This window comes from Thermobia domestica, chromosome 13 (assembly GCF_964235325.1).
Source record: "Thermobia domestica chromosome 13, izTheDome1.hap1.1, whole genome shotgun sequence".
NCBI classification, from domain to species: Eukaryota; Metazoa; Arthropoda; class Insecta; order Zygentoma; family Lepismatidae; genus Thermobia; species Thermobia domestica.
In genome coordinates, this window is record NC_137466.1 from 89,691,782 (window position 1) to 89,719,090 (window position 27,309).

The 27,309-nt window shown below is 35.7% G+C and overlaps 1 protein-coding gene across 4 annotated transcripts in view; it reads left to right on the plus strand.

The window, feature by feature from the left end:
* The window catches only part of LOC145668318 (uncharacterized), a 147,678-nt gene that overhangs the window by 47,509 nt on the left and 72,860 nt on the right, over nucleotides 1-27,309 (plus strand). For all 4 annotated transcript variants that reach the window (XR_014128011.1, XM_081736045.1, XM_081736047.1 and 1 more), the window contains exon 5: nucleotides 20,628-22,379. Coding sequence is in view for 3 of the 4 variants with exons in the window: in XM_081736045.1 (XP_081592171.1) it covers nucleotides 20,628-22,379 (1,752 nt within the window). In the remaining variant the exon portion in view is untranslated. The remainder of the gene's footprint in view (nucleotides 1-20,627; nucleotides 22,380-27,309) is intronic.

Genomic DNA, 27,309 nt, shown 5'->3' on the forward strand with positions numbered 1-27,309 from the left:
AGAAATAGTTCAGGGACATACTGAGGAAGTTAAACCTAATCATCTTAAAACGGTACAGAGAGGTCGAAAAAATATTCCATTAAAAATAATAGAGAGCAACCTACATTTACAAATTATCCCAAACTTTTGTCTTTCCACTCATACTGACACGAATTAATTTGACACTAACATACCATTATTAGGACCCTGAAAATACATACTTTTGAAAGGAAAGACTAATTTAAAAAATACAGTATTATGTCGTGCACGGTAACTAAATGTCCTTGTTGTTTTTGACGTGTCATTTGATGAAGCACCCACAGAGGGAAAAGAAAGTGGCTTATGCACCGGAAAAACTGTGGTTGGTGAGTGGCGAAACCACTGACCTGCACCAATACAGACATTCTGCGCACACAGCAATTACAACGTGTACAGTGCCGAAAAGGAAATGGGAGGTATTGAAACCGTTCACCATTTTGTGCTTTGTGATACAAGGTGGGTCTGTTAGTAGACACATCAAATCGTCGAATACGTCAGGTTTAAGATGAAGTGAACAAACTCACTACCAGACATTTGTTACAGAAGTTGCGGTAGGAATCTGAACCTTTGTAATGAACCCTGCGGTGGGCGACAACGTAAGTTGGATGACGAGGCTCTGAAGACAGTCATAAAGGAGGACAGCAGTCAAACGTGTGATATGAACTTGCCAAATGCTTCTAAGTTTCCGAAGAAACAGACTTCAGCTTTACTGCAAGTTGAACAGGTGAATACCCCATATAGTGACGGAAGTCAACAAGGATCAGTGAATTTGTCGTTGCTTTCTCTTACCACAACACTTGCGTATTTGGTAGAGTGCTTACGAGTAACAAGAAGTGGGACCAGTATGACACTTCCAAGCATACCAGACATTTGTTGTTATCACATGACCCTGTGCCTCACACCTAGAGACTGTCTCTGCACGCACAAAAGATCGTCTGGTGGACTATCGCGTTACCAACTCTTACTAGTGAGCATACCATTACTGCGGACCTGTACTCATAGTAGTTACAATGGGTGCAACGTACATTGCAGCAGGAACCAGCATTAGTTAGTCGCAAGGGTGTGTGGTACTTGCATGAGATTACAAAACACACGTGCCAAGGGCGACAGGGGATACCATTCCGCAACTTGCATGGGGGACACTGCTATCCAGCATATTGGCCGGGTCTGATTGCCCACGGATATCACCTGCTTAATTTCCAAGCCAATAAACAGAGAAGAGCCGTTGCGTGCGGATGGTGGAAAGTGCACTCCGATAAATTCCTGTAAAACCCGGGTCTACCGTGGTGCTGGACTTTGCCGCTTTCACGGATTACGGGTAAGGGTGGTTATTGTGTCAGAGTTCCATGTTACTCTAGTTAACGACAGTTATGATATTCTTATGAATTCAGTGTGGTTCTTGTAACTTCCAATCAGTAAATTTAACTTTATAATCAAAGAACGAAGAAAGGAAGACTCTCTTGAAAAGTAAAAACTGCTGACTAGTTAAAAGAGCGGAAATTGTGAGTATAATGATCTTGCTAACTATTTGTTTGTGTGTGTGTGAAAGACCTGGACAAATAAAGACGTTGACATTGGAGAGACGTAAGTAGAACCTAATCCTGTTATCAGCACACTTTAACAGACTATAGTATACATCATAGTAAAAACACGTGCATGGTTTTAATAAAAACTCTCTTAAGATGGGGATTAGGGAAAGAACATTATAGTAGGTATAATGTGACAATAAAATACGAACTGGTATAAATATTTGGTGAACTAGTAACAACTTTAACTCTTTCCTTAATTGGATTAAAAGACTTCACCAGCTTGGTTTTAAGATCTTTGATCCAACTCTTAGGATCCCTTCTAATAGTTTGGGAGTCTCCACTAGAAGACTAACATGAATCAGTCGGACGAAAGAAGACCCAAGAGTAGGTTTGGTAGTTATGAAGAGATGATTATGGCCAACTTAAATCAACGCCTGCGAACAGCAAACAAAAGAGAAGAAGTGTCAATTTCCCCCCGAACATCACGAGAAGAAGGAGAACAAGAACAAGAAAACTCAGGTGTTCAGAGTGAGGTTGACAGTTGCTCTATAGGTATGAGTAATTATCAAGAAGCACTCAAGTTTATTGATAATACACTCGACGTAGAAGGTAAAGCCAAAATAGATGAAGTTAAAGAAGAACTAACAAAATGGCTCATCTATCAATCCAGGATGGAGGGAATCATTGATCATATTAAGGAAGAAAATCTAAAGGACGAAAACGAGGAACTTAAGACTAGACTAGTCATTGCTGAGGAAAAAATAAGAAATCAAAATACTGTTTCATGCACGATTGCTGATCCCAAAACAAAAGCTTTTGCAGAGATAGTAAAAAATGGCCAAACAAAAGCCAGTCATATTTCTAAAAGGGAAGGAGAATGAGTCCATCAAATATCTTCAAACCAAGCTTGTGAAGTCTTTTAATCCAATTAAGGAAAGAGTTAAAGTTGTTTCTGTCAAGCCAGTGGGTGGATCACTGATAGTTGAAACAGAAACTAAAGAAGATATAGAAAAAATATCAAAAAATAAAAAGGTAATGGAAGGATTCAAAATTGAAGAAAAAAGAAAGAAAAGACCATTGGCCATTATATACAACGTACCGACAGAAATGAAAGACGCAGATATTGTGTCTACAATTATTGAGCAGAACTTGGAAGATAACGATGTGGAATTGGCAAAGAAAGAAGTAAAGCCGAAATTCAGAACAGGACCAAAGAATGACACCAGGTGCCATTTGGTAATTGAAGCACCCAATGAAATCTATAAGAAACTACTTCATACAAATAGGGTATATCATCTATACGAAACCCTGACAATCAAAGATTTCGTTTCAATTCCTAGATGCCTTCGTTGTCTTGATTTAGGACATACCCAAAGGTTCTGCAAGGATAACAACCAACTTGTAAACTTTGTGGACAAAAAAATCATGAACAAAAACATTGTTCGGAAAAAGGTAAACCCAAAATTTGTATACCTTGCCAAAAAAGAAAAAAAAATGTATGGCTTCCAACGAAAAGGAATGCCTAACATACAAAATGTTGTATGAAAGAGAAGTATCCCGAATTGACTATGGATAAGTGTTACTTAGAACTAATATTTAAACTACAAATTAAGATCATCTTAGAAAACTAGAGAAACAAAACAAAAATCGGGAAGACAGTCACTGGGAATCCTAAAGAAAGCTAAATATGGATGAACACGTAGATTTACGTATCAATCTGTATGAATATAGTTTTGACAACATAGAACAGTATGCTAAAAACTGTATTGATTCAAACAATAGGGAAACTTTTTCAATTTTATATTTAAATGCTAGAAGTATACGAAATAAAATTAATGAATTAGAACGACTGTTACATAGAATACATATTGTAAAAGTTATAATTATTGTTGAGACATGGTTGTATTCTGGTGAAATTGAATACTATAAGATTAATAACTATAATAAGTTCTATGTTTGTAGGGACTATAATCGTGGTGGAGGAATACTTGTTTATATCAGTAATGAATGAATTTGTAGACAATTATATATTATAGATAAAGCGTATAGTATACTAGGAATACAGATAAAATTTATGTCGAAAAATGTAATCCTTTTAAGTAAAAATTCATCCATTCTAATGGTAGGGGACTTTAATATTGACACATTAAACAGAGATTCAATAAAGAGTACTACTAGAGTACTATATATACTAATAAAGAGTATATATATATATATATATATATATATATATATATATATATATATATATATATTTAAGAGACTCCTAGAAGTAATGAAACCCACTTGCTGTCAGTTTTGGATTGATGTAAGATTCTCACGTCGAGTTTTTCCATTAAAAAAAGAAAAAAGATACTCTTTATTAGTAAAATTTTCGGTGAAATCAGAAATAAGCTTTGAAAATACACTTTCGGAATATAAAAATAATTATGAAGATAAATTACCATTACCTGGAATGTGTGCAGCTTTCCAGTAAGTTCTACACAGGAATGACGAGAGAAACTCCCCATATGAGCACTTTCAAAGCACTTGCGAGAATCACGACGCATCAATAGAATTGATATCCTATAATGCGTGCTCTAATAACATAGAAAGGAATGTTTTTGAATCGGTTTTCATTAGGACAAGAAATCCTATAATCAATGCAGACGAGGGAAAGTGGATCACCAATGGAATTATATAATCAAAGAGCTATAAAAATATTTATCAAAGATAAATTTTATTCTTCATTTATATACTAGCAGCGTTCACCCCGCTTCGCTGCGGTCACCCCGGAACGCAATAAACTTTGTTACTTAGATAATTTTTACTTTTTCGCTTTCAAGTGATATGATAAAAACCATAGAAGATTGCAGTAAATGTTAACATTATATCGCCTGTCATTTATGTTAACCGCCGAGTGACACGGTCATGCGGGTTGCATATAAATACGTTTATTTTTACCTATGAGAACTAACAAAGGATTTGTACGTTATGGACACTTGAATGGTCAATTATCTCAAGACACTGGTAATTAAAATTAAAGTGATATGATAAAAACCATCTAGGGTCCAAATCCTAATAACCCCAAAAATGAAAGAAATTGGTTCAGCCGTATTAGCGTGATGAGGGAACAAAGGATTGTGCGTTCTCTTTTATATATAAGATATATGTATATGTAAATAGGGTTTTATTTAATTTGTAAATAGTGACATGTCCCATCTTCTGGCAACAGGTGTTCTACAATCAACAAGCACCTGCAATTATTCTGTGACAAACCTCTAAGGAAAAACAAATACAAATTTCATAAACAAAAGAAACTTTTTGTACAGTTCGCGGCAATGCAAATGTCACAAGAAGTCCAAATTACTAACAAACTCTTGCGCCGTGTGCTTATGCATTCAGAAATACACGTCTCGATCGACTAACTCCCTTTTGTATTCAATCCAACTAGTCGTCCTCCTCCTCCTCTCCTTGTCTAAAACAGTCCGTGTAACGTAATATATTCTTTCCATTAATACGGAAAAAACAGGAACCAGGTTTACAAGCTTTATAGCTCTAAAACTGGCTCTTTCATTCGGTTTTTCTGAAATGCCATTTTAGAGCTTGAATAAAAAATCATCACAAAATCTTCCCATAGCTTCATAAACGCCTTTATTTGCATTCTTTCCCTTCTTCAAGGACTGCATATCATATCAAGCTAGAAAGACGCTCCTTGTGAAATCTATGGAAATTATCAATCACGGCAGTAGGTTTTGTGCTTCCCAAAGTCTGTAATGCGGATGCTGAGCTCTAAAAACTACTGAGAGAAATGAATGTTATTCAATGATTAATTTCATTTGTTTCCCAGTAATTGCAAGCAAATTTTCTAGGGGCATCACGGAGGATGTAATTTTTTCCCCTCTCTTGAGTGTGATATCAGATGTACAGTAAAAGACTAATATAAAATGTGAAACTCTTATGTCGGCGGAGAACCCCTTCCCCCGAACAAAATCTAAAATGATCCTGCTTTTGGCAATAAAAGTATAGAGTTAGGATAGCACATTGCTAGAGCACTTACGTTTGGTTTCAAGAGTCAAAGGTTTGATTCCAAGCCATGGATGTTCCTAGTGGACGACATTGAGAGAAAGTATTCAAATATGGAGACAGAAAGGAATGATTTTACATATGCAAGTTTAGAATTGGAGGGAAAAAATGATGGACAGCGTCCATATTCTGACGAAATTTGTTATTTTGTGAAACAGAAGAAGGAAAGTTTCCAAGTTGCAAAGATAACATCGGGCAGATGTCGAATTAAGGTGAACTCTTTTTAGAACATCTGATGATAGCAAAGGGAGAGAAAGATATTAAGATCTGGGAAATTAATTAATAGAATGGAATATTCCAAAAGTTTACTCGGTGGGTGCACCGTTGACAATGAACGTATACCTCTTGTAGCTTAGTAGCAGGGTGCATAATGAACTTTCCCTAGTTCAGGAACACTTTTTAAGGCAGTAAAAATTTGTTACTACTGTGTTGAGTTATATTTGACAGAACTGTCTGATAAAGTAATGCCAAATACTCAGACATAAATCACCTTTTGCGAAGTTCTGTCTCTATATTATACTATGTCGAACATTTTGATTCTGTAATAAAGTGTCCGTGGGTTTTCTCGAAGTATTCCCGTTTTCTCCCACATATCTCATTCCACCAATTCATCCATTATCATTCACTTGCTTTAATCATCCGTCTCCCTTAGCCTAAATTACATAATTGTGGGACGTTAAACTGAAAAATTTCAGTTCAGTTCAGTTCAGTTCAGTTTTTCTGTGTTAAAGATCTCGTACGGAGCCAATAATAACTCCTCCAAGTGTGTTTTAGTCTTGTGTGATCAAAAGTATTTTTGTCTTAAAGGAAGTGTGTGTTAATTAGTTATGTTGTAAGGATTACGTACAGAAAACACGTGTTCACATGCGTTACTAGCCAGAATGGATGGAAGGAAGTATTTCGAACATAACAGAAGTGCATGGAATTAGAAATATTTCAGTGTTCAGTGTCGCTCGAGATCTTTTTTAATTTTTTAAAAAGATTTTTGTGCAACACAAGTTACTAATAAATTCAAATATGAGCGATGTATTGACTGCTTGAAATGGTATTGGAAATCGTGAGACACGAAGAGTTTTTTTTTTCCAGTATATATAAATAGAAGTGTCAAACAGATAATCTAATCTAACCTAATATTCCCTGTATTTGAGTCGAGTGAAGGTTAGTACATTGAATGCAAAAGAAGGTAATGTTTCTGTAAAGTCGTGTGTAGTGTGTGGCTACACATTAATGGTAAGGGAAGGGGAGGGTTTGAAAATATCGCTTCACAGGACGACAAAAATATTTTATATATTAGAACAGTTTCTCTTTCTTTGTGCCAGGGTTGTGAAAAACACAGGGCTTTTTATTTTTAAACAAATCGCCCGCTGAATTTTAATGCAAAATTGGTTTTTATTAAATTAATACCTATATTTAAAGCCATGTTTCTACTTAAGATACTATTTAAGTGTTCATATCCAATTTTACACATTAAACTATGAAATTCCCTTGTGGGACCGCGGTGGCTTACCGCTGGCGTTGGTTTATGATTCGATCCCGGCAAGTACGCTTTGTGGTTGGCTAATACCATATATGAATGGATTTCCTAGTGGTTCTCGTTTCCTACCACTTTCGTCATTCCACCATTATCATCCACCGTCATTCCACCATTATTACCGTGTCCCTTAGCCTCGGCGCATAATTTTGAGACATGGAACTTAAAAAAGAAGAAGAAAATATTAGTGCCCCAATTCTTAGGGTATGAGTCGCAGCGGATCAGGCCTAACATCATTTGACAGCTGACAGTTTAAACTAAGTTAAAAATTCTTATAATTAGACGTAAGATATTGCACTGTGAATATGAATGAACTTTACAATTTTATTTCGATAAAGATGTATATGCTGCGTGAGCAAGATACGTTATAAAAAACAACAGCCAAAAGGTGTTTTCGATGCCCAAGATGCTTCTCGCAGAGGGTGACCAATCACAGCAAAAGTGGCTGATATTCTGGCAAAAACCGAGCAGAACGGGGATGTAAGCAGTCATGATATCACCTTTGACCTAAACATTCATCACCAGGCAGTGTTAAAACATTTGGAAAAAGCTGAAAAAAAAAAAAAAACGACATTCGGGTACCACATGATCTGACTCAAAAAGCATTTACTCGATTAAATATCTATCTGCGAAACTCCACTGACACGTAACGAACTTGAGCCGTTTTTGAAGTAGTTGATCACAAGTGATGAAAAATGGATAATCTCGATAACAATATATGAAGAAGATCGTGATCGGAGGGAAAAGAAGCTCTATCTTTTGTGGCAAAGCCTCTGACGCCGAAGGGTTATGCTATGCTTTTGGGGGGATGGAAAGGTATCGTGCATCCTAATCTGCTTCTGTCGTGCAGAATAGATTGAGACCTGTAATATCCACAATTAGCGCGAATGCAGCCAGCAATACAAAATAAATGACCGATACTTGTCAACAGAAAGGGTGTCATATACTACGCGGATAACGCCAGACCACATACATCTGTAACGACCCGTCAGAAATTGACAGGACTTGGCTGGGAGATTTTAATGCATTCACCGTGTAGACCGGACCTGGCACTGTCAGCCTATCATTTGCTTCGCTGTCTGCAAAACTCCCTGAATGGTGTTAAGTTAGTTTAAAATGAAGCCTGTGAAAACCACGTGTCACATTTCTTTTTTTCCCTTCCTAGAAACCACAGAAGTTACATAGCGGCAGGATTATAGTGTTAGCGGAAAAATGGCAGTGCATATGGAGTTCAAAGTTGTATTTTCAAATTACGATGAATATATTCTCTATTTTGACTTAGTAAGTGTTTTTTTTTTAATTAGAAAAAAAAGAAACTGATAATTTGTAAAATACAGCTAATTTAAAGTGAAATTATTTAAGCTATATAATTATCACAGCACACAGACATGACTATATTAATGACGTAAAATTAACTGTGTGACATGGAAACAAAAGTTCTTAAATTACAAAAAATACAAAAAATTCTTGAAGTTAACCATAAAATCGTAAAAGTATAATAAAAATATTAAGAATACTATTAAAAATTATTGTAGCAGACAGGTATAAGAAAAGAAATATATATATGGTGCAGTAATGAATTTTGGACCACTACACCTTACTTCACGTTCGGACCTATAACACAGCAACGGTGGAGTAACGAGCTGTATATTATGACATGACCTACATAGGTGTGCGGAATTACATTTCGTGTAAAATTTCGTCGATCTGCGGTATGTGGAAGACAAATTGTCCCTCGCACCTCTCGTTAGAAGACAAATTTCAAACAAATCACACATGTGCAAATTACTCTAGAAACTATTGATTTGTGACCCTCGGTTTATATAGGTAAAAATTAGGGATGGCCAATTCCGGAATTTTTACTTTCCGGAATCCGGAAAGTAAAATCGGAAAATTCCGGATTTCGGAAAAATTCCGGAATTCGGAAAAATTCCGGATTTCGAAAAAAATCCGGATTTCGGAAAAATTCCGGAATTCGGAAAAAATCCGGAATTCGGAAAAATTCCGGAATTCGGAAAAATTCCGGAATTCGGAAAAAATCCGGAATTCAGAAAAATTCTTTTTGTAATCCTAAGAATTTTGTTCAAATGCAAACGAACACATTTCCTTTTTGTAATCCTAAGAATGTATGATGCAAGTTAAGCTGAAACTTACATCCTAAAGTATACATCTTCCCACAGTTAATGAGATGTAGTCCAAAAGTACGATGTACTCCTAATATTTAATTTTTGTTTTACTGTGATATTGTCCAGATGTAAGACATGTATCACACTGAGATAAACAACTAAACGACATCAAATTACTTAAGGAAATTAATCCGTAATAATGGCGTCCAAGAGTAGTGATGTAAATTCTCAAGCTGTTGATAGAAACAAGATAAAGTGTGATGAAACCTGCGGTAAGTGTAAGAGAAATGTTAAAAATGGCATTTTGTGTGTATCATGTGACAAATGGTTCCATTTCAAGTGTGGAAATATCAATAATGGTGACAGAAATCATAAAATGAAGGAACAGCTCGAGTGGTTTTGCCCAACATGCACAAAACATGGTGGACCAGTAAACATTGATGCTTCTATTTGCGATACCGATAGTTCGTTAGAAATTATACGTGTTCTACAGGAAGACTTAAAACTACTAAAAATAGAAAATGAAACTTTACATCAAAGAATTAAAGCAGTAGAGCTAAACCTTGAGAAGAAAAATCCATCGAAGTTTGAGTGGTCAAAAGTAAGTACTAGACAAAGGGGGTCTATATCTCATACAGGAATGACGCCAGAGTTTCCATTAGTGTGTGAAAATAAATTTAGTGTTCTACAGAATGTTGACTGTGAAACTATGAACAACTCAAAGTGTTTGAAACAGAACGGAACCAACAGTAAAAGAAAAACAATGAATAACGCCAAACTTACAGTGAATCCGGCCTTCAGTGCGGTAGACAAGAAAATAAGTGCAAGGAATAAACCTGGAACAGAACCTCAAGTTTTTGTATATGCGGATAGCAATGGGAGGGGTATAGCTGAGCAAATGAACCTCAATCTAAAACACAAATTAAAGGCACAAGGAACCATTAAGCCTGGAGCAAAAAGTGCAGAGGTATTAAGTGGAATTAACCCCAAAATTGCAAATAAGGAGAAAAACTATGTTGTAATGTTAACCGGTACAAATGATGTGGCTTGTAACGAAGGAAATGAAGTTATTAAGAAAATTAGAGGTAAGCTTACTGAGCTAAATTACTGTAAAGTAGTGGTGGTAAATATTCCAAATAGGTATGACCTTATGGAGGAATCATGTGTAAATCAAGCTACTAAGGTCACTAACGTGAAGCTGCAATCTTTGTGTAAACACTTCAGAAATGTGAAAATGGTAGATGTGAGTAAATTTGGTAGGGAAATGTTCACAAGGCATTGTTTACATTTAAATAAAAGGGGAAAAGAATTGTTAAGTATTGAAATTTGTGATGTAATTAACAGTGATATGAGTAGTAAATCTAGGTCTCAAGCAGCGTTGCCAATACCTTGGGAAGTATCTCAAAGTAAGAAGAATATGGATGAGGGCACTTCTTTTTTAGTTCAAGAGTAAATTTAACACAGCGAGTAGGCTTACGTATCTTTCATCAAAATGTACAAGGGTTTTCCATTGGGAAACAATTAACGATGGAAATTTTGTTGACGGAAATTCTGAAAGATGTAGATATTATTTGTATAACCGAACACTGGTGTGCACAAAACAATATAGCAACTATAAATTTACCAAATTTCAAGCTAGCAAGTAGTTTCTGTCGAGAAAAGAAAACAAGGGGTGGTTCAAGCATTTTTGTAAAACATAGTTTAAAATTTAAAGAATGCACTAAGTTTAAACATATAAACGATGAAAAAAATTTTGAATGTTGTATTTTGGAGCTCCCAGTGGAAAAAATTGTAATAATCTGTATATATAGGACACCGGATAGTGAAGTTGAAATTTTTGTGCGTAACTTAGAAGTAATACTCTTACATTATAGTTGTACTAAATACAGCCCAGTAGTAGTAGGAGATCTAAATATGGATTTTTTGAAAGATATTGATGTAAAGATAAAAACATTATTGGGTACGTTTAATTTAAAACATTTAATAAATAAACCTACTAGGATAACTCCAACCAGTATATCAGCACTAGATCAGATAATTCTAAACTCTGACCACTTGAGCTCAAGGGCGCAAGTGATTAGTACCGGATTTTCTGATCATGAAGCTCAGATTGCTGAAATATGTGATAAACGCTTCTCTGTAACTCAAAAGTGTAAGAAATATAGTGTAAGAACTTTCAAAGTTACAAGGGTATTCCGTAATCAGAATATCAATTATTTCAATTATTTACTTAGTCACGAAACATGGGAAGGTGTACTTTCATTAAACAACGCAAATGATATATATAATGAATTTATAAAAATTTTTGCTTACTATTTTGATATAGCTTTTCCTAAAATGAAACTCGTGTTAAAATCCCAGAAGAAGGGACAATGGGCTACTCCTGAAGTACTAAAAGCAAGTGCTACAAACATAAATTTACATAAACTTAGTAAGGTTTTTAAAACAGGTTGTGCAAAGTCCTACTATAAACAATATAAAAAAGGTACAAGGAACTAATTAGAACGACTAAAAAGAAGTACTACCAACTTAAACTTGCTTATGCATCGAATAAAACTAAAACCATGTGGAACATTATAAATGAAGAACTAAATAGGGGCAAAGAGACACCATATGTGGATACAATAATACATGAAGGGAACAGTGTATCAAACCCAAGGGAAAAAGCAGAAATATTTAATAATTTTTTTATAAATGTTGTCGCAAAAATTATGGATGATGATAAAGTAAATAAATGTAAACAGAATGGCTACAAAGTAGTTACTGTAAATAATTTTAAACAAAGTTCAAATAAATGTGAAAAAAACAATCTTTCTACAGCCAGTATCAGAAGATGAAATAGCAAATATAATAAAATCTCTCCAAAAAAAAAAAAAAAAAAAAATCAGCTGGAATTGATGAAATCTCAGATAATTTATTGAAAAGATGTTTCAATCAGGTGACAAAGCCACTTTGTCATTTAGCAAATATATCACTTACAAATGGCGAGTATCCAGAAAAGTTAAAAATTGCAAAAGTTAAGCCATTGTTTAAAAAAGGTGAAAAGCAAAACATAAATAACTACAGACCAATATCTCTCCTACCTGTCGTTGGAAAAGTTTTGGAAAAAATTATGTATAACAGGGTAATTAATTTTTTATTGAAAGAAAATGTTATCTCAACAAAACAACATGGCTTCCTTAAAGGTCGATCTGCAAACACGGCAATATTTAATTTCATTGAGAAAGTAAGAAATATTGTAGATAAGAAAGAAAACTGTATAGGAATCTTTCTTGATTTGTCTAAAGCTTTCGATACAGTACAACACAGTTTACTTTTGAACAAACTGGAGAACTGTGGAATACGTGGTAAAGCAAGGGACTGGTTTAGTTCGTACTTAAAAAATCGTAGGCAGGTCGTAGAAATAACGCATAAGAATAATAACATTGTAGAAAGCTATTTATCAAATGAATTATATATAAAACACGGAATTCCACAAGGATCTATTCTAGGGCCATTGCTCTTCCTTTTATATATTAATGATTTTGAAAAAAGCATATCTTCGGCAGATGTTACCCTTTTCGCTGACGATACCACTCTGCTAGTGAGTGGAAAAAATGAAAAATTATTGGAACAGAATGCTAGGCAAACACTAAATGAAGTATCTCTTTGGATGAAGAACAATAATCTTTTTGTTAATGTTGAAAAATCCATTGCTATAAATTTTCATAACAAGTGCAGTAAACCAATATACCCTAACCTATATCTGAACCAAAATAAAATTAACTATACAACACACTGTTCGTTTTTAGGTCTTACTATAGATCATAACCTGACATGGGAATTTCATATAGAGTCAGTTATTAATAAATTAAATAGAATATGTTATGCACTAAGGATTATTAGAAAGAAGGTAAATTTAAAATTAGCTAAAACCTTGTACCATTCGTGTTTTAATTCTATCTTGCAATATGGTATCATGTTCTGGGGAAATTCAAGTCAGAGATTTAACGTTTTCAAAATTCAGAAGAAAGCCATAAGAATACTTTGTGATAAGAAGCCGAATTTTTCTTGTAGACATTTGTTTAAGGAGGTCAATATACTTCCTCTGGATAGTTTATATTTGTATCGTCTCTTTTTGTATTTGAAAGAACACTCATCGGCATTCGTAACAAATAAGGATGTACATAATCATAATACGCGAAATAAGAATGATTTTCATTTGTGTAATCACCGGTCAGCAATATATCAAAAAAGTGTAAGTTATGGTGGTGTTAAGTTGTACAACATGTTGCCTATTGATATAAAGTATGAAGAAAATATGAAAAGGTTCAGACAAAAGTTAAAATTATTTCTATTAGAAAATTCTTGTTATACGATTGAGGAGTACGTAAATGTCATGACAAGGTAATATTACTTTATTTTACTCTTTTTGGAAATATGACGCATGTTACACTTACTTGAGGACATTCCTCGGACTTGTAAGTTCATACAAAATAAATAAATAAATAAATGAAGATGTTATCATACGTAGTTTTCCAGAAAATCGTGAGAAACGAATTTTTGTGAAGTTAAAATATGCGTCGCTTGTTGCCAGTGTGATGCAATTGATAACTTTTGTGCTGGAATAGTCTTATTATTATTAATCGTTTATGTACTGTAAAACTAAAATATGAACCGTTAAGTAGTAGATTTTATCTGTTGTTTTTTGATATCTTCTAACAGTAATAACAAACTGCTTGTAAATACGCAATGATTATCAAGGACAATGGCATATTAATGTAAGGACTACTCTGCAGACTAGCAATCTTATATATAAAAGAGAACGCACAAATCCTTTGTTCCCTCATCACGCTAATACGGCTGAACCAATTTCTTTCATTTTTGGGGGGTTATTAGGATTTGGACCCTAGATGGTTTTTATCATATCACTTTAATTTTTAATTACCAGTGTCTTGAGATAATTGACCATTCAAGTGTCCATAACGTACAAATCCTTTGTTAGTTCATCATAGGTAAAAATAAACGTATTGATATGCAACCCGCATGACCGTGTCACTCGGCGGGTTAACATAAATGACAGGCGATATAATGTTAACATTTACTGCAATCTTCTATGGTTTTTATCATATCACTTGAAAGCGAAAAAGTAAAAATTATCTAAGTAACAAAGTTTATTGCGTTCCGGGGTGACCGCAGCGAAGCGGGGTGAACGCTGCTAGTAAACAATAACAGATAAACAATAGTTGCAAAAAAAAAAAAAATAATAATAATAATAGTATAAGTAACTAACTTGGGCATGTCAGAATGTTCGCGAGAATATAGGGACGCATTGAGACTCTAGCAAAGAGCGTTGTGTTATTATTACTCAAAGGGCCGTACGATGGAGGCATTAACGCTAATGTTAATGGCACTAATGAGCACTTACTTGCTCTAACGGTTAACCTCATTTTTTAGATGATTCTTAGAAGTGGGCGTGTTGGCATGCAGTTAGAAGACTTATATCCATTATTTAAAAAGCACACGTTATCTGTGGAGTACTAACGATTTGCGTCACTATCGAACACTAACATAGCACTAGCGACGTTTAAAGTCGAAATTAGAGTCTGACATAAGTGGCTTGTCAACTTCACGGACATTATATTTTCCTTGAATGCGAGAATTTTGCGCCCGGGAAATTTGCGCCCTACCACAAAAATAGGAAAAAATGCGCTCGCAATATATTTGCACTGGGATGTTTGCGCCCTACCCCAAAAAGAGGGGAAAATGCGCCGGCTATATATTTGCACTGGGATGTTAGCGCCCTACAATTCAACTTATTTTTTTATTGTGTAAAGTAACTTCCACTCACACTTGAACTAGGCTTGCCTCTCATCGTTTCAGTGAGTTACTCCATCCGTTATAATATTCCGAACAAATGAAAAAATACAATTTTAGTTCACTAAAGGGCAATCCATACAAATACAATTTTTCATTATACTACAAAATTTACAATAAAAGTATAAATGACTGATATATAATTATTTATTAATATAATCAAAGAGTATAATTTAATCTACAAAAGGCTGTTTGGCTCTACCCAGATATCTCTGTTCACAATCCTTGCGAGTTGTTTGGCTTTTCAGGACACAAAATATAGAAAAGAAAATGTAAAGTGAATGTAAAATTAGTTCAGTAATATTATCAAGAAAACTATGTACATTGTGTTTACTTGCTGGAATTACACTTCAAACACACAATTGCGTTCAGTCGTTCTTTCAGAAAAAATGTTCCGGGGGACACACAGTATTTTATTATTATATTGTAGACGTATTATTTTGGTCTCCTCCGAGGGGGCACTCTGAGAGCTCTGGGGAGGCCAGTGTTCCCCCAAAATCACCTCTGGAACAAGCAGTGATTGCGTTGATCCGTTGTGTTCTTTTGGCTTATATTGAAGTTTATTCTCCCCTTGTATAGCCACAATGAAAATAAATCACAAATGGCATGGTTGTTGGGGGAGGATTGTTTATGCCAGTGTTTCCCGACCGGTGTGCCGCGAATGGGCCGCTGGTGTGCACATTCATCAGGGAACTCGATTCTTATCTATTGACTCTGTACATCATGGCCAAAATTGATGGTAATCCATCAGATAGTTCTTGAGACTGTTTGTTTCACTGACGGACAGAATGAATATATGGCTATAGAGTTTTGATAAACTAAATTCGTTAATGAGTGATGATGGAACAAATATAAGAAAGGGAACCAAGAGTAGGCCTACCACCGGGAAAATTTTCGAACACAAAATTAGCCATCGAAAACCCACATGTCCTGGGTTAGAATACCATAGATGAAAACTCTACCACTGAGTCATCAATCACCCGCTTATTAGTTTTATTAATCATTATATTAATATAAATTAATGAATGCCTGCTTATGTTAATTATTGAACAATTACATTGTCTACTTCGTAAAGTCAAAAATTATAAATTTGTATTTACTGTACATACAGTGAGCGCAGAAAGTGTTCGTACACCTATGCTATTGAAACGAGAATGCCTGCGAAAAAGAAACAGAAAATTTAAGAAGTGTAATAACACACACAATATGAATAATGAAAACTAAGCTTTATGAATATATCAATAAAGAACCACAAAGACAAGTTTAATGATCAGAAAGTAAATAAATTCCGTAGAAAGTGTATAGAGTAGACGCAGAAAGTGATCGTACACCTGACGTACGAATACGAAACAAAGATACCACAACTGGGGTTCACTAGTATTCACCTGAGTATACACCTGTGTATAGCATGACGAGTAACAGAATGAGTTTAGTTGTGAATAGGAGTGAAAAAACTGCACGGTGGTCTGTCAAAATGGGAAGCAACCGAACAGAAACAAATGAGGAGAAAAGAAAAGTAATTATTAAATTGCATAAGAAGGGTAAGTCTTTGAGAAAGATAGCAAACCTTACAGACAGGCCTCGTTCAACAGTACAAACAATAATTGCGATGTACAGGGTGCGGCACGTAAAATCATCCCTTTATTAGACATCAGATGATGAACATAATCAATGATTAAACAAATTCAACACATAAAATGAAATGAAATGTTTTCAGGTGCTGAAATTGTCCTCCGCCCACTTCAGCACACTTCTGAGCATATGTGAAGAGATTCATACACTTGTCAGCTGATTACATCCTGGATGGAGGTCTTGAGTTCTTCAATTGTTTGTGGATTTGTATCATATAAGCTCTACTCTTCCCTTTAACAGACCCCACAAGTAAAAGTCACAAGTGAATAAGTCTGGTGACCGAGGAGGCAATCGCAACACGCTCGGTTATAGGATACGGCATTACCACACACTCACTCGACTTCACACAGCGAGACCTACTTCTCAACTGGCTTGGACACGTTTTACTGGCTGCAACTGCAGCTGCTTTACACGTGCACCTACACGATACGTGTCTCGACCCCGGCTTGACACGCTTTCTCTTGGTAGGAAGCTGAAAATAAGTTAATTGTCGCCAGAAACGCAATATACCATGACATTACGACGGGCCGGTTTTACGTGCCGCACCCTGTATAATGTTTCTATCACTGTGCGAAAAAAAAACAAAAAAAAACTGGAAGACCAAGAGTGTTGAGTGAACAAGATAAACGTTACATTATTAGGGAAAGAAAAAAGGTTCCGAAAAGTAGTGCTGTACAATTGGCAACGGATCTGGAAACACGCGGTGTTAAAGTATCAGCCAGTACAGTGCGGAATATTTGCAGGGTATCATGGTCGGATAGCCAGGAAAATGTTATGGGTGAACAAGAGAAATCGTATAAAGAGACTAAAGTTTGAAAAAGAGTATAAAGATAAGGGATCAGGCTTCTTTCTGGAATAGGGTCATATTTTCGGACGAAAGTAAATTTAATTTTATCGAGTCCAATGGGAGGCGTATGGTATGGCGCAAGGTGAATACAGAGATGAATCCTCAAAATCTCGTCCCTAAAGTAAAACACGGAGGAGGGTCCGTGCTCGTCTGGGGTTGTATGAGTGCCTCAGGAGTGGGTCGTCTCCACCTTATCGATGGAGTGATGATCCACAAAGTGTATATTAACATATTAAAGGAAAATCTGCATACTAGTGCGCAGAAGATGGTTCTTGAAAACAATTTATTGTTCAGCAAGACAACGACTCCAAACATACAGCGGAAAATACTCGATTGTGGCTACTCTATAATACCTTGAAACAGCTTCACACACCTCCTTAATCCCTAGACATGAACCCCATAGAACATCTATAGTCTGTTCTGGAGACAAGAATCAGAAGGCAGAGCTTCTCTACTAAAGAAGGCCTGAGAAGAGCTATTCAAGAAGAATGGGACATAATCAGTCCCGAAGCTACAGAACTACGAATTACTACTGGTGAAATCAATGCCACGAAGACTACAGACAATCATTAACGCACAGAGTAATCCCACAAAATATTAAATAACGTAATATACTTTATAAGCATTAATTCAAGCATAAGTGTACGGTGACTTTTTGCGTTTACAAAAAAGGAATTCTCTCTTTTCTTCTGAACAAAACAGCGATTGTGTTTGTTTGGCCTTTCTCTTGTATATAGAAATAAAATGTATGGATGTGTAGTCTTAATTCTGGTTATATACCGTATATATTTTCCACCTCCCGTTCTCATGCTAGCTGTTTTCAATATAAAGTATGCACGGTGTACGAACACTTTCTGCGCTCACTGTAGGTATGTTGACAATAAGCGAATGTTATTAGAATATTTGTTGAGATTTCTTTTCCTTCGCTGCCTTTCGCCTGGTTAAAAAGTAGTTTGCAGTGCTTTGGAGCAGCTGCAGGTGGGAACGCGATAATGTTTGAGACATACCGGCGACTTTTTTGTGTGTGAAAATAAGACCTTTCTCATAAAGCAGTAAATAACTGCAGTAGCAATTATCTACGTAAGTGATAAAGACATCCAACTACAAGAAACTAATACAGTATATATATTCATTATTGTGTTTCTCTTTCAACAGCTACTAGCTAGGGATGGCCAATTCCAGAATTCTTACTTTCCGGAATCCGGAAAGTAAAATCGGAAAAATTTCGGATTTCGGAAAAACTCCGATTTTTCTAAATTCCGGATTTTTTCCGAATGTCGGAATTTTTCTGAATTCCGGAATTTTTCCGAATTCCGGATTTTTCTGAATTCCGGAACTTTTCTGAATTCCGGATTTTTTCCGAATTCCGGATTTTTTCCGAATTCCGGACTTTTTCCGAATTCCGGCATTTTTCCGAAATCCGGAATTTTTCCGAAATCCGGAATTTTTCCGAATTCCGGAAAGTAAATTTTCCAATTCCGGAAAACAAAATTTCCGGAATCCGGATTCCGGAAAATTTTGGCCATCCCTAGTAAAAATGTTCGAAAGCACTTATAGAATATCCCCTTGCAAGGAATGCATTGAATTACCAGTCACCATATATATATATATATATACGGGTTGGCTGGTTTGGTTTGGCTTGGTTTAAACCAGCTGGTTTAAAAAAAACCAACTGGTTTAAACAAAAAAAAAAAAAAAAAACGAAAAACGAAAAATGCTTTAAATCGTGTGAACTTCATGGTGACGTTTCCACATATCAAACCATCCGCATTACGTTTATCTACTTTTCACCTCTTAATCAAGGGGTCCCGTGTTCAATTCTCGGTCGAACCACAACCCATCTTTCAAGTGTAAACCAAGTAGCGATTCGAGGTGTCCCTTTAAGCGAAAGTCTTCTCCGAGGTAACCTTGGTATTTCATAAGGATGTTAAGCCTAAACACGAAACGAAACCAAATTATATGTTTCTATTTGTTTTATAAAGAAGCAAGGTTGTTTAAATTATTGATAGAAATTGGCAAAATTTATGAATTGCCTACGTAGCTTCCAACATCAACTTGGATTTGACTATAATTTTATTGAATAATATCTACATGCCAAATTTGTAATTTAATACCTCAGTTTTAGCGTAGTGATTATAATACGTTGACCTTAAAAGTTTACATACAAATACATTTAAAGTAATAACAGGATTTTCCCAATGGTTAAGGCGGGAGTTTCCCGATTTATATATAATTCTGGTATAATGTTTTTACTTGTGTAACTATTTATCTTTTTGTCCTTCTGAAATGATTCTTGACAATTATATTAACAAGTAGACCTATGTAAAGATCAGTACAACGTATTTTTATCAGGAGTCCTTCGTGAGTGAGTCGGCAATCGCATTTGTGACCAATTAGTCCCGGTTCCGTGTCCAAATGGACACTTTCTCTTGAATGTAAGTCGAGAAGCGGTTTGGATTCCGCTTTAAGCTTATGTGATCCCTTCCAGCATAACCTTGTTGTTGCATAATAATACCAAGGCGAAAGAAACTCATTTCTGTTCATATCTAATATAAATACATTTAGTAAATTATTTAAACCAAAAAAACCGGGTTTAAACCAAAAAAACTGGTTTTTTGGTTTTTTCAATAAAAACCATTGTTTTTGCCAACCCTAATATATATATATAATATATATGGGACGTTACTAACTGCACATTTCTTTGAGGGTTTCTCGAAACGAAACAAAATCAGCACTATATTCAAAATGTAAAGCCATCAGCAATGAACATCTAATATACAAAAATCAGTATTTGAAGCATTTCTCCTTTAAAATAAATAAATTAATAGAACTTTATACAAACTGGTAACATTTTAAAAAAATAAAACTGTAGCAAGTTTTAAAGCATTTTCATCCGTAAGTTCCATATTTCCAAGGATCCTTAAATTAGTTGTTTAACAAACGTTGCAATGCTATTATTAAATCTGTAATAAAATGTTACTAGTAACCAGATTTATTTACGTATTTATTTATTTTTAATTTAGGTACCTTCATCATTGCTTCCGATTGAGAAGAGCTTGGTAAAGGAAATTTCAGGTCAACAGAATGGAAAATGTAATGGTAACAGTCAAGCGGCTTCTTCCGAGGACACTGGAGTACTTGATAACACTCCGGATTTAGATGTGGCTCCTGCTTCACGTGATAACTGTGGTGAAGACACACAGATGGAATGTGATAGGGAATCTGAAGCGGCCTCTCCAGTGCATGATTCGGTGCCTTTAGTTCAAATCCTTGAATCTCGGAAGAGTTTCGAGGCTACGGAAATTAATAATGATTCCGACAAAAATTTTGACGTAGCAAATGATGATGATAAAAACAGTGTAGAGTGTTTGTCGTGGTTGGAGAAGGATACAATAGAAGATAAAATAATAGCTAATGATAAGCCAAAGCGGTTTAGTGATGCGAGTAAATTGTCCCTGAAGCGCAAGCTAGAACATGTTTCGCAGGGAAAATGTCGTGAACCAGACGAATCACGAGCTGACGAAGAACAAAAGGAAGAAACTGAAAAGGATAATGCGCAGCTGAGTAGAAAGGAACCTGTTCCAAGTCCAATTAATGAAGAGAGTGACTCTCAGAGTTCCAATGCGTCATCGACGGTGGAGCAGGCTACTTCTCTTAAGATACCAGTTCGTCCGAGACGTGATCGTAAAAGAAATATTAATGTGTTTTTCCGCGACGATTCATTGGTAGAGAGGCCATTAAAACAAAGGAAGTTAAGAAGAATTCAAGAACGAAAGCCTTATTATTTTGCTCCTAAAGGAAATGATATTAAAGAATATTCCGAAATAATCCAAAAAGATATTGATCGATATTTCGAGCAGCTAAGTAGGCTTCAGAAGTTAAGCATAGAGTGTATGCAATGGGGAAATCCTATTCAGATTGGAAGATGCAATGGTACTCTTGATAAAGGAAGAAGGCGAAGAATGAATTATGATGATGATGAGGACAAAGAGTTGACAAACAAACATGAAGATGAAAGCAATAATAGCAGGTCTTGTGCCCTTGATGTCAGTGCACGGTCTAAAAGACGACACGTGAAAATGGGAAGTGTCGATAGTGAGGAGGAGGATATATTTGATTGCAAAAGACCTAAAACAGTTACCAGTGCTGAGGAAAGTGAACGTGACGTGGACTGTGTTGGTGACACCCAAGATGAGACTGATCCAAAACAAAAGGCGTTAGAATCACAACTGATAGATATAGTGAATGATTCCGATGAAGAGTTTGAACCGACATTAAGAACCGTAAGAAGAGGGCGTTTACGTAACAGAAAAGGATGGAGTGTTTCACGTGGTGCTTCCGCTACGTCCGCGCAGGCTAGTGCTAAAAAAACATTAAATGAACAAAATCAGGATAAAGTAACCATAGTTGAAGAATCTGATCCAGAAACTGAGATGAACGAAGATTATGATGCAGTGAGTGCTTCTCAAGATGCATCACAACAGTTAAGTTCTGCTTCATCTCCAAATAAAGAAATTTGTGTACCTGAATCTGACAAAAACTCTTTTGTACCTGAAAATGAAAATACAAAGTTGTCTCGTGTTATATCTGAAGCTGACGAGAGTAAATCACAAGATGTTGAAAGTGATCCATTAAGTATGCCAAGTACAAGTGCAGTTGTCAGTAGTGAAATGCGGCCGCTGAATTCAAATCGGACTCGATTAGGTCTTAATCTGAGGAAGCCAGTGGAACGCACTATTCCAATTGTGTTAGAAGATGATGATAGTTCACAACAGGTAAGAGCTTTTAGTATTATCCATTTTTTTGCACAATGTGTGTGAATTAATCAAAAAGCTACGAATGAGATAGTCGAAGTGTTAGTTATGTAAGTAAGCTTTATTTTCTGTGAATTTTAAGAAAATACAAGTATGTATATGGGTCAAACACACAAGAGCATCTATCAATGCAGATAATGATTTTTGTAAATAGCGAACCTCCCAGTTGGGACAAGTCTAGATGGGCACGAATAATGTGGAGATAATTGTGTACTTCTATTGACTTCGACACGCACCGACACTCCTGCTTCCTTTTACATGCCGGAGTTACTCAGGAAATATCCATTATACAGAGGTTGGGTAAATCCCTCAGCCGCTTTGGGGTGAAGGTTAAACGAGAGAGAAATTCTATCTCCATCAGAGATTGAACCCGAGCCGTGCGGTTAGTAGGTAAACCCTTTACGAACTATGCACACTGGGAGATGTGTTTCTCATTAGCCCTCATTTCTAAATATCTCAAAGGCTCAAGCCAGCTTCCCTATAATGGGTACCTGGGAGTATAGCAGTCAGAGTGTGGTGCTGACTGTATATACAAGCTGTCTCAAAAGTTCTGTGACATAGGGTAACTGTTATTATCAGAGTTACAAGAAAATGTAAGAAAGAAAAAAAAAAGAGTCTCCAAATATTATATTATCAATCTAAAGTAAAGGATTTTTTTTTTTTTTTTTTTTCAAATCAGACCAGCCATTTGGGCGGTACACTCTTTATGCGTGCAATGTTAAATGAAAATGCAACGTTACCATTTAGCTGAACCCACAACATAAGTGAATGAAGTTACTTTCTTTTACGATAACGTGTCGATGGCCACCCCGATTTCAAACAGTAACTTCATTTACTTATGTCGTGGATCCAGGTAAATGGCAACGTTGCGTTTTCATTGAACTTTGGGCGCATAAAGAGTGTACAGCCCAAACGGCTCGTCCGATTTAAAAATTTCCTTCACTTTAGATTAAACACATCATATTTGAAGACGGTTTCCTCTCTCACATTTTGTCGCAACTCTGATAATAACAGAGTTGCCCTATGTCAGTGGACTTGTGAGACATTCTTTGTATATACATAAGCAGGGTGAATTTTTCAATCTGTGACCGTTATCTTGAGAAATAAACATTGGAAGAAAATAAGTACGAACTGGAAAGGTGATACTTTGGAGAGGGAACTTTACGTATGTGGGTGGTGCGGGGGTAACTCAAAAATTAAATGAAAACTCCCATTTTTATTGCAGATTCGGATTCTGCGGGAGAAAATACGGAAGGTTATTCGAAACATTTTTCGATTCGTGATAGATGGCGCTATAATCAATGAAAGCTATCTTCACTGAAGTTTCGTCCGTCGCCGTTATATTAACTTCACTTCTTACTGTTACACAGTGTTGTTTCCTTGTGCTTTTTATTTATTTATTTATGTATTTCGTGTGAAAAATTCTAATATGTTACTAACATTATTCATCTGCTTTTGCTGCTATGTTTTGACTGTTTCTACTAGAATAAAATAATGCTGTGGTCATTTACAAAAAACATTTCAAATAATAGAACATGCAGATTTCATTTTTAAAAATTTACACTTTGTACGATATATTTTACTTGTACAAACTTACTGTTCTTATGCATCATACATATTTGTAAAGCAAACTGCTTTCAATACTATTGCCATATCTTTCCAATATTTGTAGCAGCATGGTAGCAGTAAGCTGATAACAGTATTCAAGTAAATGTGACGATGCTAATCAGAAGTAGTTTTTCCTTATACAGAGGGTGATCTGTTCCCATCCGAACAACTTGCACGCAGTGACACCTGTCAAATCGCGTTTCACACAACAATAAAACTGTACGCACACGTGTATGGGTCTTACCTGTTGTGTAGCAAAGTAAAAGTATTGCAATGAGCAAAGCCACCGAAAAAATCGTTTTTGAGAAGGGTACATCATGGCTCCAAACTCGTAACATTTCCTGCTAGTGTAACAGTATCAGGGCAATAGCTCAATGGTAGAATGGGCCACTGTTAATGTTACAAATTAACGTTATGCTCAGGCCTCCTCTGTAACCCACGCCACGGATGAAATCGCATCCAAAGAGTACGTTAAGGAAACTCATGAGAAGATCCGGGATATGTCAGCTTGTGAGAGTTCACTCCTACAGCATGTTATGGCTACGGTAACATGTGGCTTAATCAACAGAGAGTCGTGTGCAATCAAATACCAGTTAAGGTTGCAAACTGTCCGAAAAGCGAACTTGCATAGGTTAAGACGGCATATCACGAAGCGAAAAAGCAAGGCTATTACAAGTGCCATCTAGCTGGTGACCGCTGGAAATTTGGTATGGCATGGAGGGAGCATAGTTGTACCTAAGTAACTATGGAAAAATTCATGCTATCACCTACAGAGATGATCATGAAAAAACTATAAATTTGTACGTTAATGCAAAACTTTCATGATTGTTACTCTTGGTGTCTGTCGGTCACGAAATCAGAAAAAGGTCATGAAAGTCAAGAAAAAGTCACGGAATTTAGATCATGGATCACGATTTGTTTTATCTATACAAATATAAGTGGAACCTGGAAAATTGTGTTGTATAAAACGTTAAAATTCACTGCCAAAAATGTCTATGGTCGGCTTTAGACGCTACCAAATCGCAAGCAAAGCACCCTCTATCGCATGCATGAAAATTAGGTCTAATTCACACCCAAATTCGCTCTTGAGATTGTTGGCAACGTTTTTAGGTCATAATTGCAAGTGACTTATTAAGTGACAATGACTGTTGTCACTAATAATTATAAACTAATAAGACTGTTATAAACTAATTCAAATATCTATTAATAATCCGAATGTAAATTCGAAGTTCTTAAGTGATTTCGAAAAACTCATCAAAGGTGAAAGTACAGATACAGATGTAAAAGAACTTATTGACGTTGGTACTTGTTCCCTTCCTAAAGTACATGGCTCCTATAAAACTGCGCATATGAAGTATGAATGGAAAATTAATAATTTTCAGGAAGTGTTTACTATTTCTTCAAAGATTTTCCCTATAGGCATTCAGATTTTGTGCGTATCACAGATTCTTGTATATTCCTGTTAAAAATGTGTTCTATTAGTTGGATCGAATATTCAAAGGTAATTGGAAGATGGATCGAGATGTTGCCTTTCTTGAAGAAATATGTCAATCAGGTGTCTTCAAAACCTCCGGACACACAAAATTTCCACGTTCTGGAGTTTTTAGAGGACGACTTGCTACAAGCGAAACTTTCCTTCCTGCAATCAGTAGCATTAGAACTAGAACACTATCTGACAGATTTTCAATCGGACAAGCCTCTTTTACCATTCATGTTTGACGAACTGTATTCTGTGGTCCGCAATATTGGTAATCGCTTCTTGAAAAAGAGTGTAATGTCGTCTGTTAAAACAGCCAAACAACTGATAGCTGCGGATGTGACAAAGACAGAGAATCTTCTGGATGTTAGATCAGTGTATATTGGCTTTGGTGCAACAGCAGCTTGCGAAGGAATACAAAAACTTGGAATTCTTTATTTCAGAAAAGATTGCAGAAATTTTCTCGTTTCTTTGTTTATATCATTATTCAGAAATCACAATTGTGCAAGGTTATGGTGAGAGGACCACCATACCTTTCTCCGAATGTGGTGACAAATAGTTCTTTGAGAGAATCTCGTATTACCATGTAGCTTACGTCGAAACAGATGAAATTAAGAAAAGTTATTTATCGCTGTGTGAAAAACCACATATTCAAGAAGTATGTAAGTCGTTTAATTGGAAGAAAGACAGATTAGATGTGTATTTCTTATGAAAATTTTCAGTCATGATGTAAAACTTCTAGAATTTTCTAAACGTATACTTAACAATGCTTTAGGAAATAGTGCCGTAGAAAGAGGATTTTCTGTTAACAAAGAATGTTTAGTGGAGAACCTCTCTGAACATTCTTTGATTTCTCAACGTATAATAGGTTTTATGGTGACAAGAGAAATTATCGCGATAAGTAATCCCGAGGATCGAACCTGGTATCCACTCAACACCCATGAACAGATAGCTCCGCCAAAATTCAACCTTATAACAAGCAAGAACTATCCATACATAAATGTTGTTTCTCTGCGAGTTACGATGTTATTCAAACAAAACAAAGTTTTGTTTCATTCACCAAAACAACTACAACAACTACTATATCAAAGATTATATTAAGATGGATATGGATGAAACTTAGACTGACGAACTACGCACAAATCATGAAATTTAAGGATACGTATGAAGAAAATGCACATTCATCGGGTTTTCTGTATTTCCTCTTAAAATGTTTTTTTTTTTCTTACAACTACATACTTATGATCAATTAGGTACAAATAAGCATAGAAATTACAATAACAACTTATAATTGTTCAATTTTGTATCACCGGATTACAAGCACAGTTAATGAGTAGGCCATCGCTAGCACAGTGGATGTCAGTTCTCCCGCTCTTGCTGCTCACATCACTAAGCTCCGCCCATACATTTCGTACGCAAGCAAAAGTTCGTCTGCTATAGCACGTCTCATTGGCTGTGGCGTTCTCATGACGTAGCAGCAGTTTACATGAGAACGTGTTACAAAGGTGGTTCTCACGGTAAAGCTTGAAAAAGAACAGTAAGCCGTTGTAACAGGAAAGAAAGATAAATAAAAATTGATAACTAAAATGCACTTATAAGCTTCACTGCTATGATAAAATTGCAGCAAATAAAAATGAATGCTTCCAAATTTTGTTGGAAATAAAAATTAGTATAAATGGCTCCCGACAGGTTGAATGACAAAGTTCAGTCTTCATTCGTTTTCATTCAGAACCCTGGATCACTATAAAATGCATATATATATATATATAAACTATACATTATAAACACACCATTAGAGTTTCATTC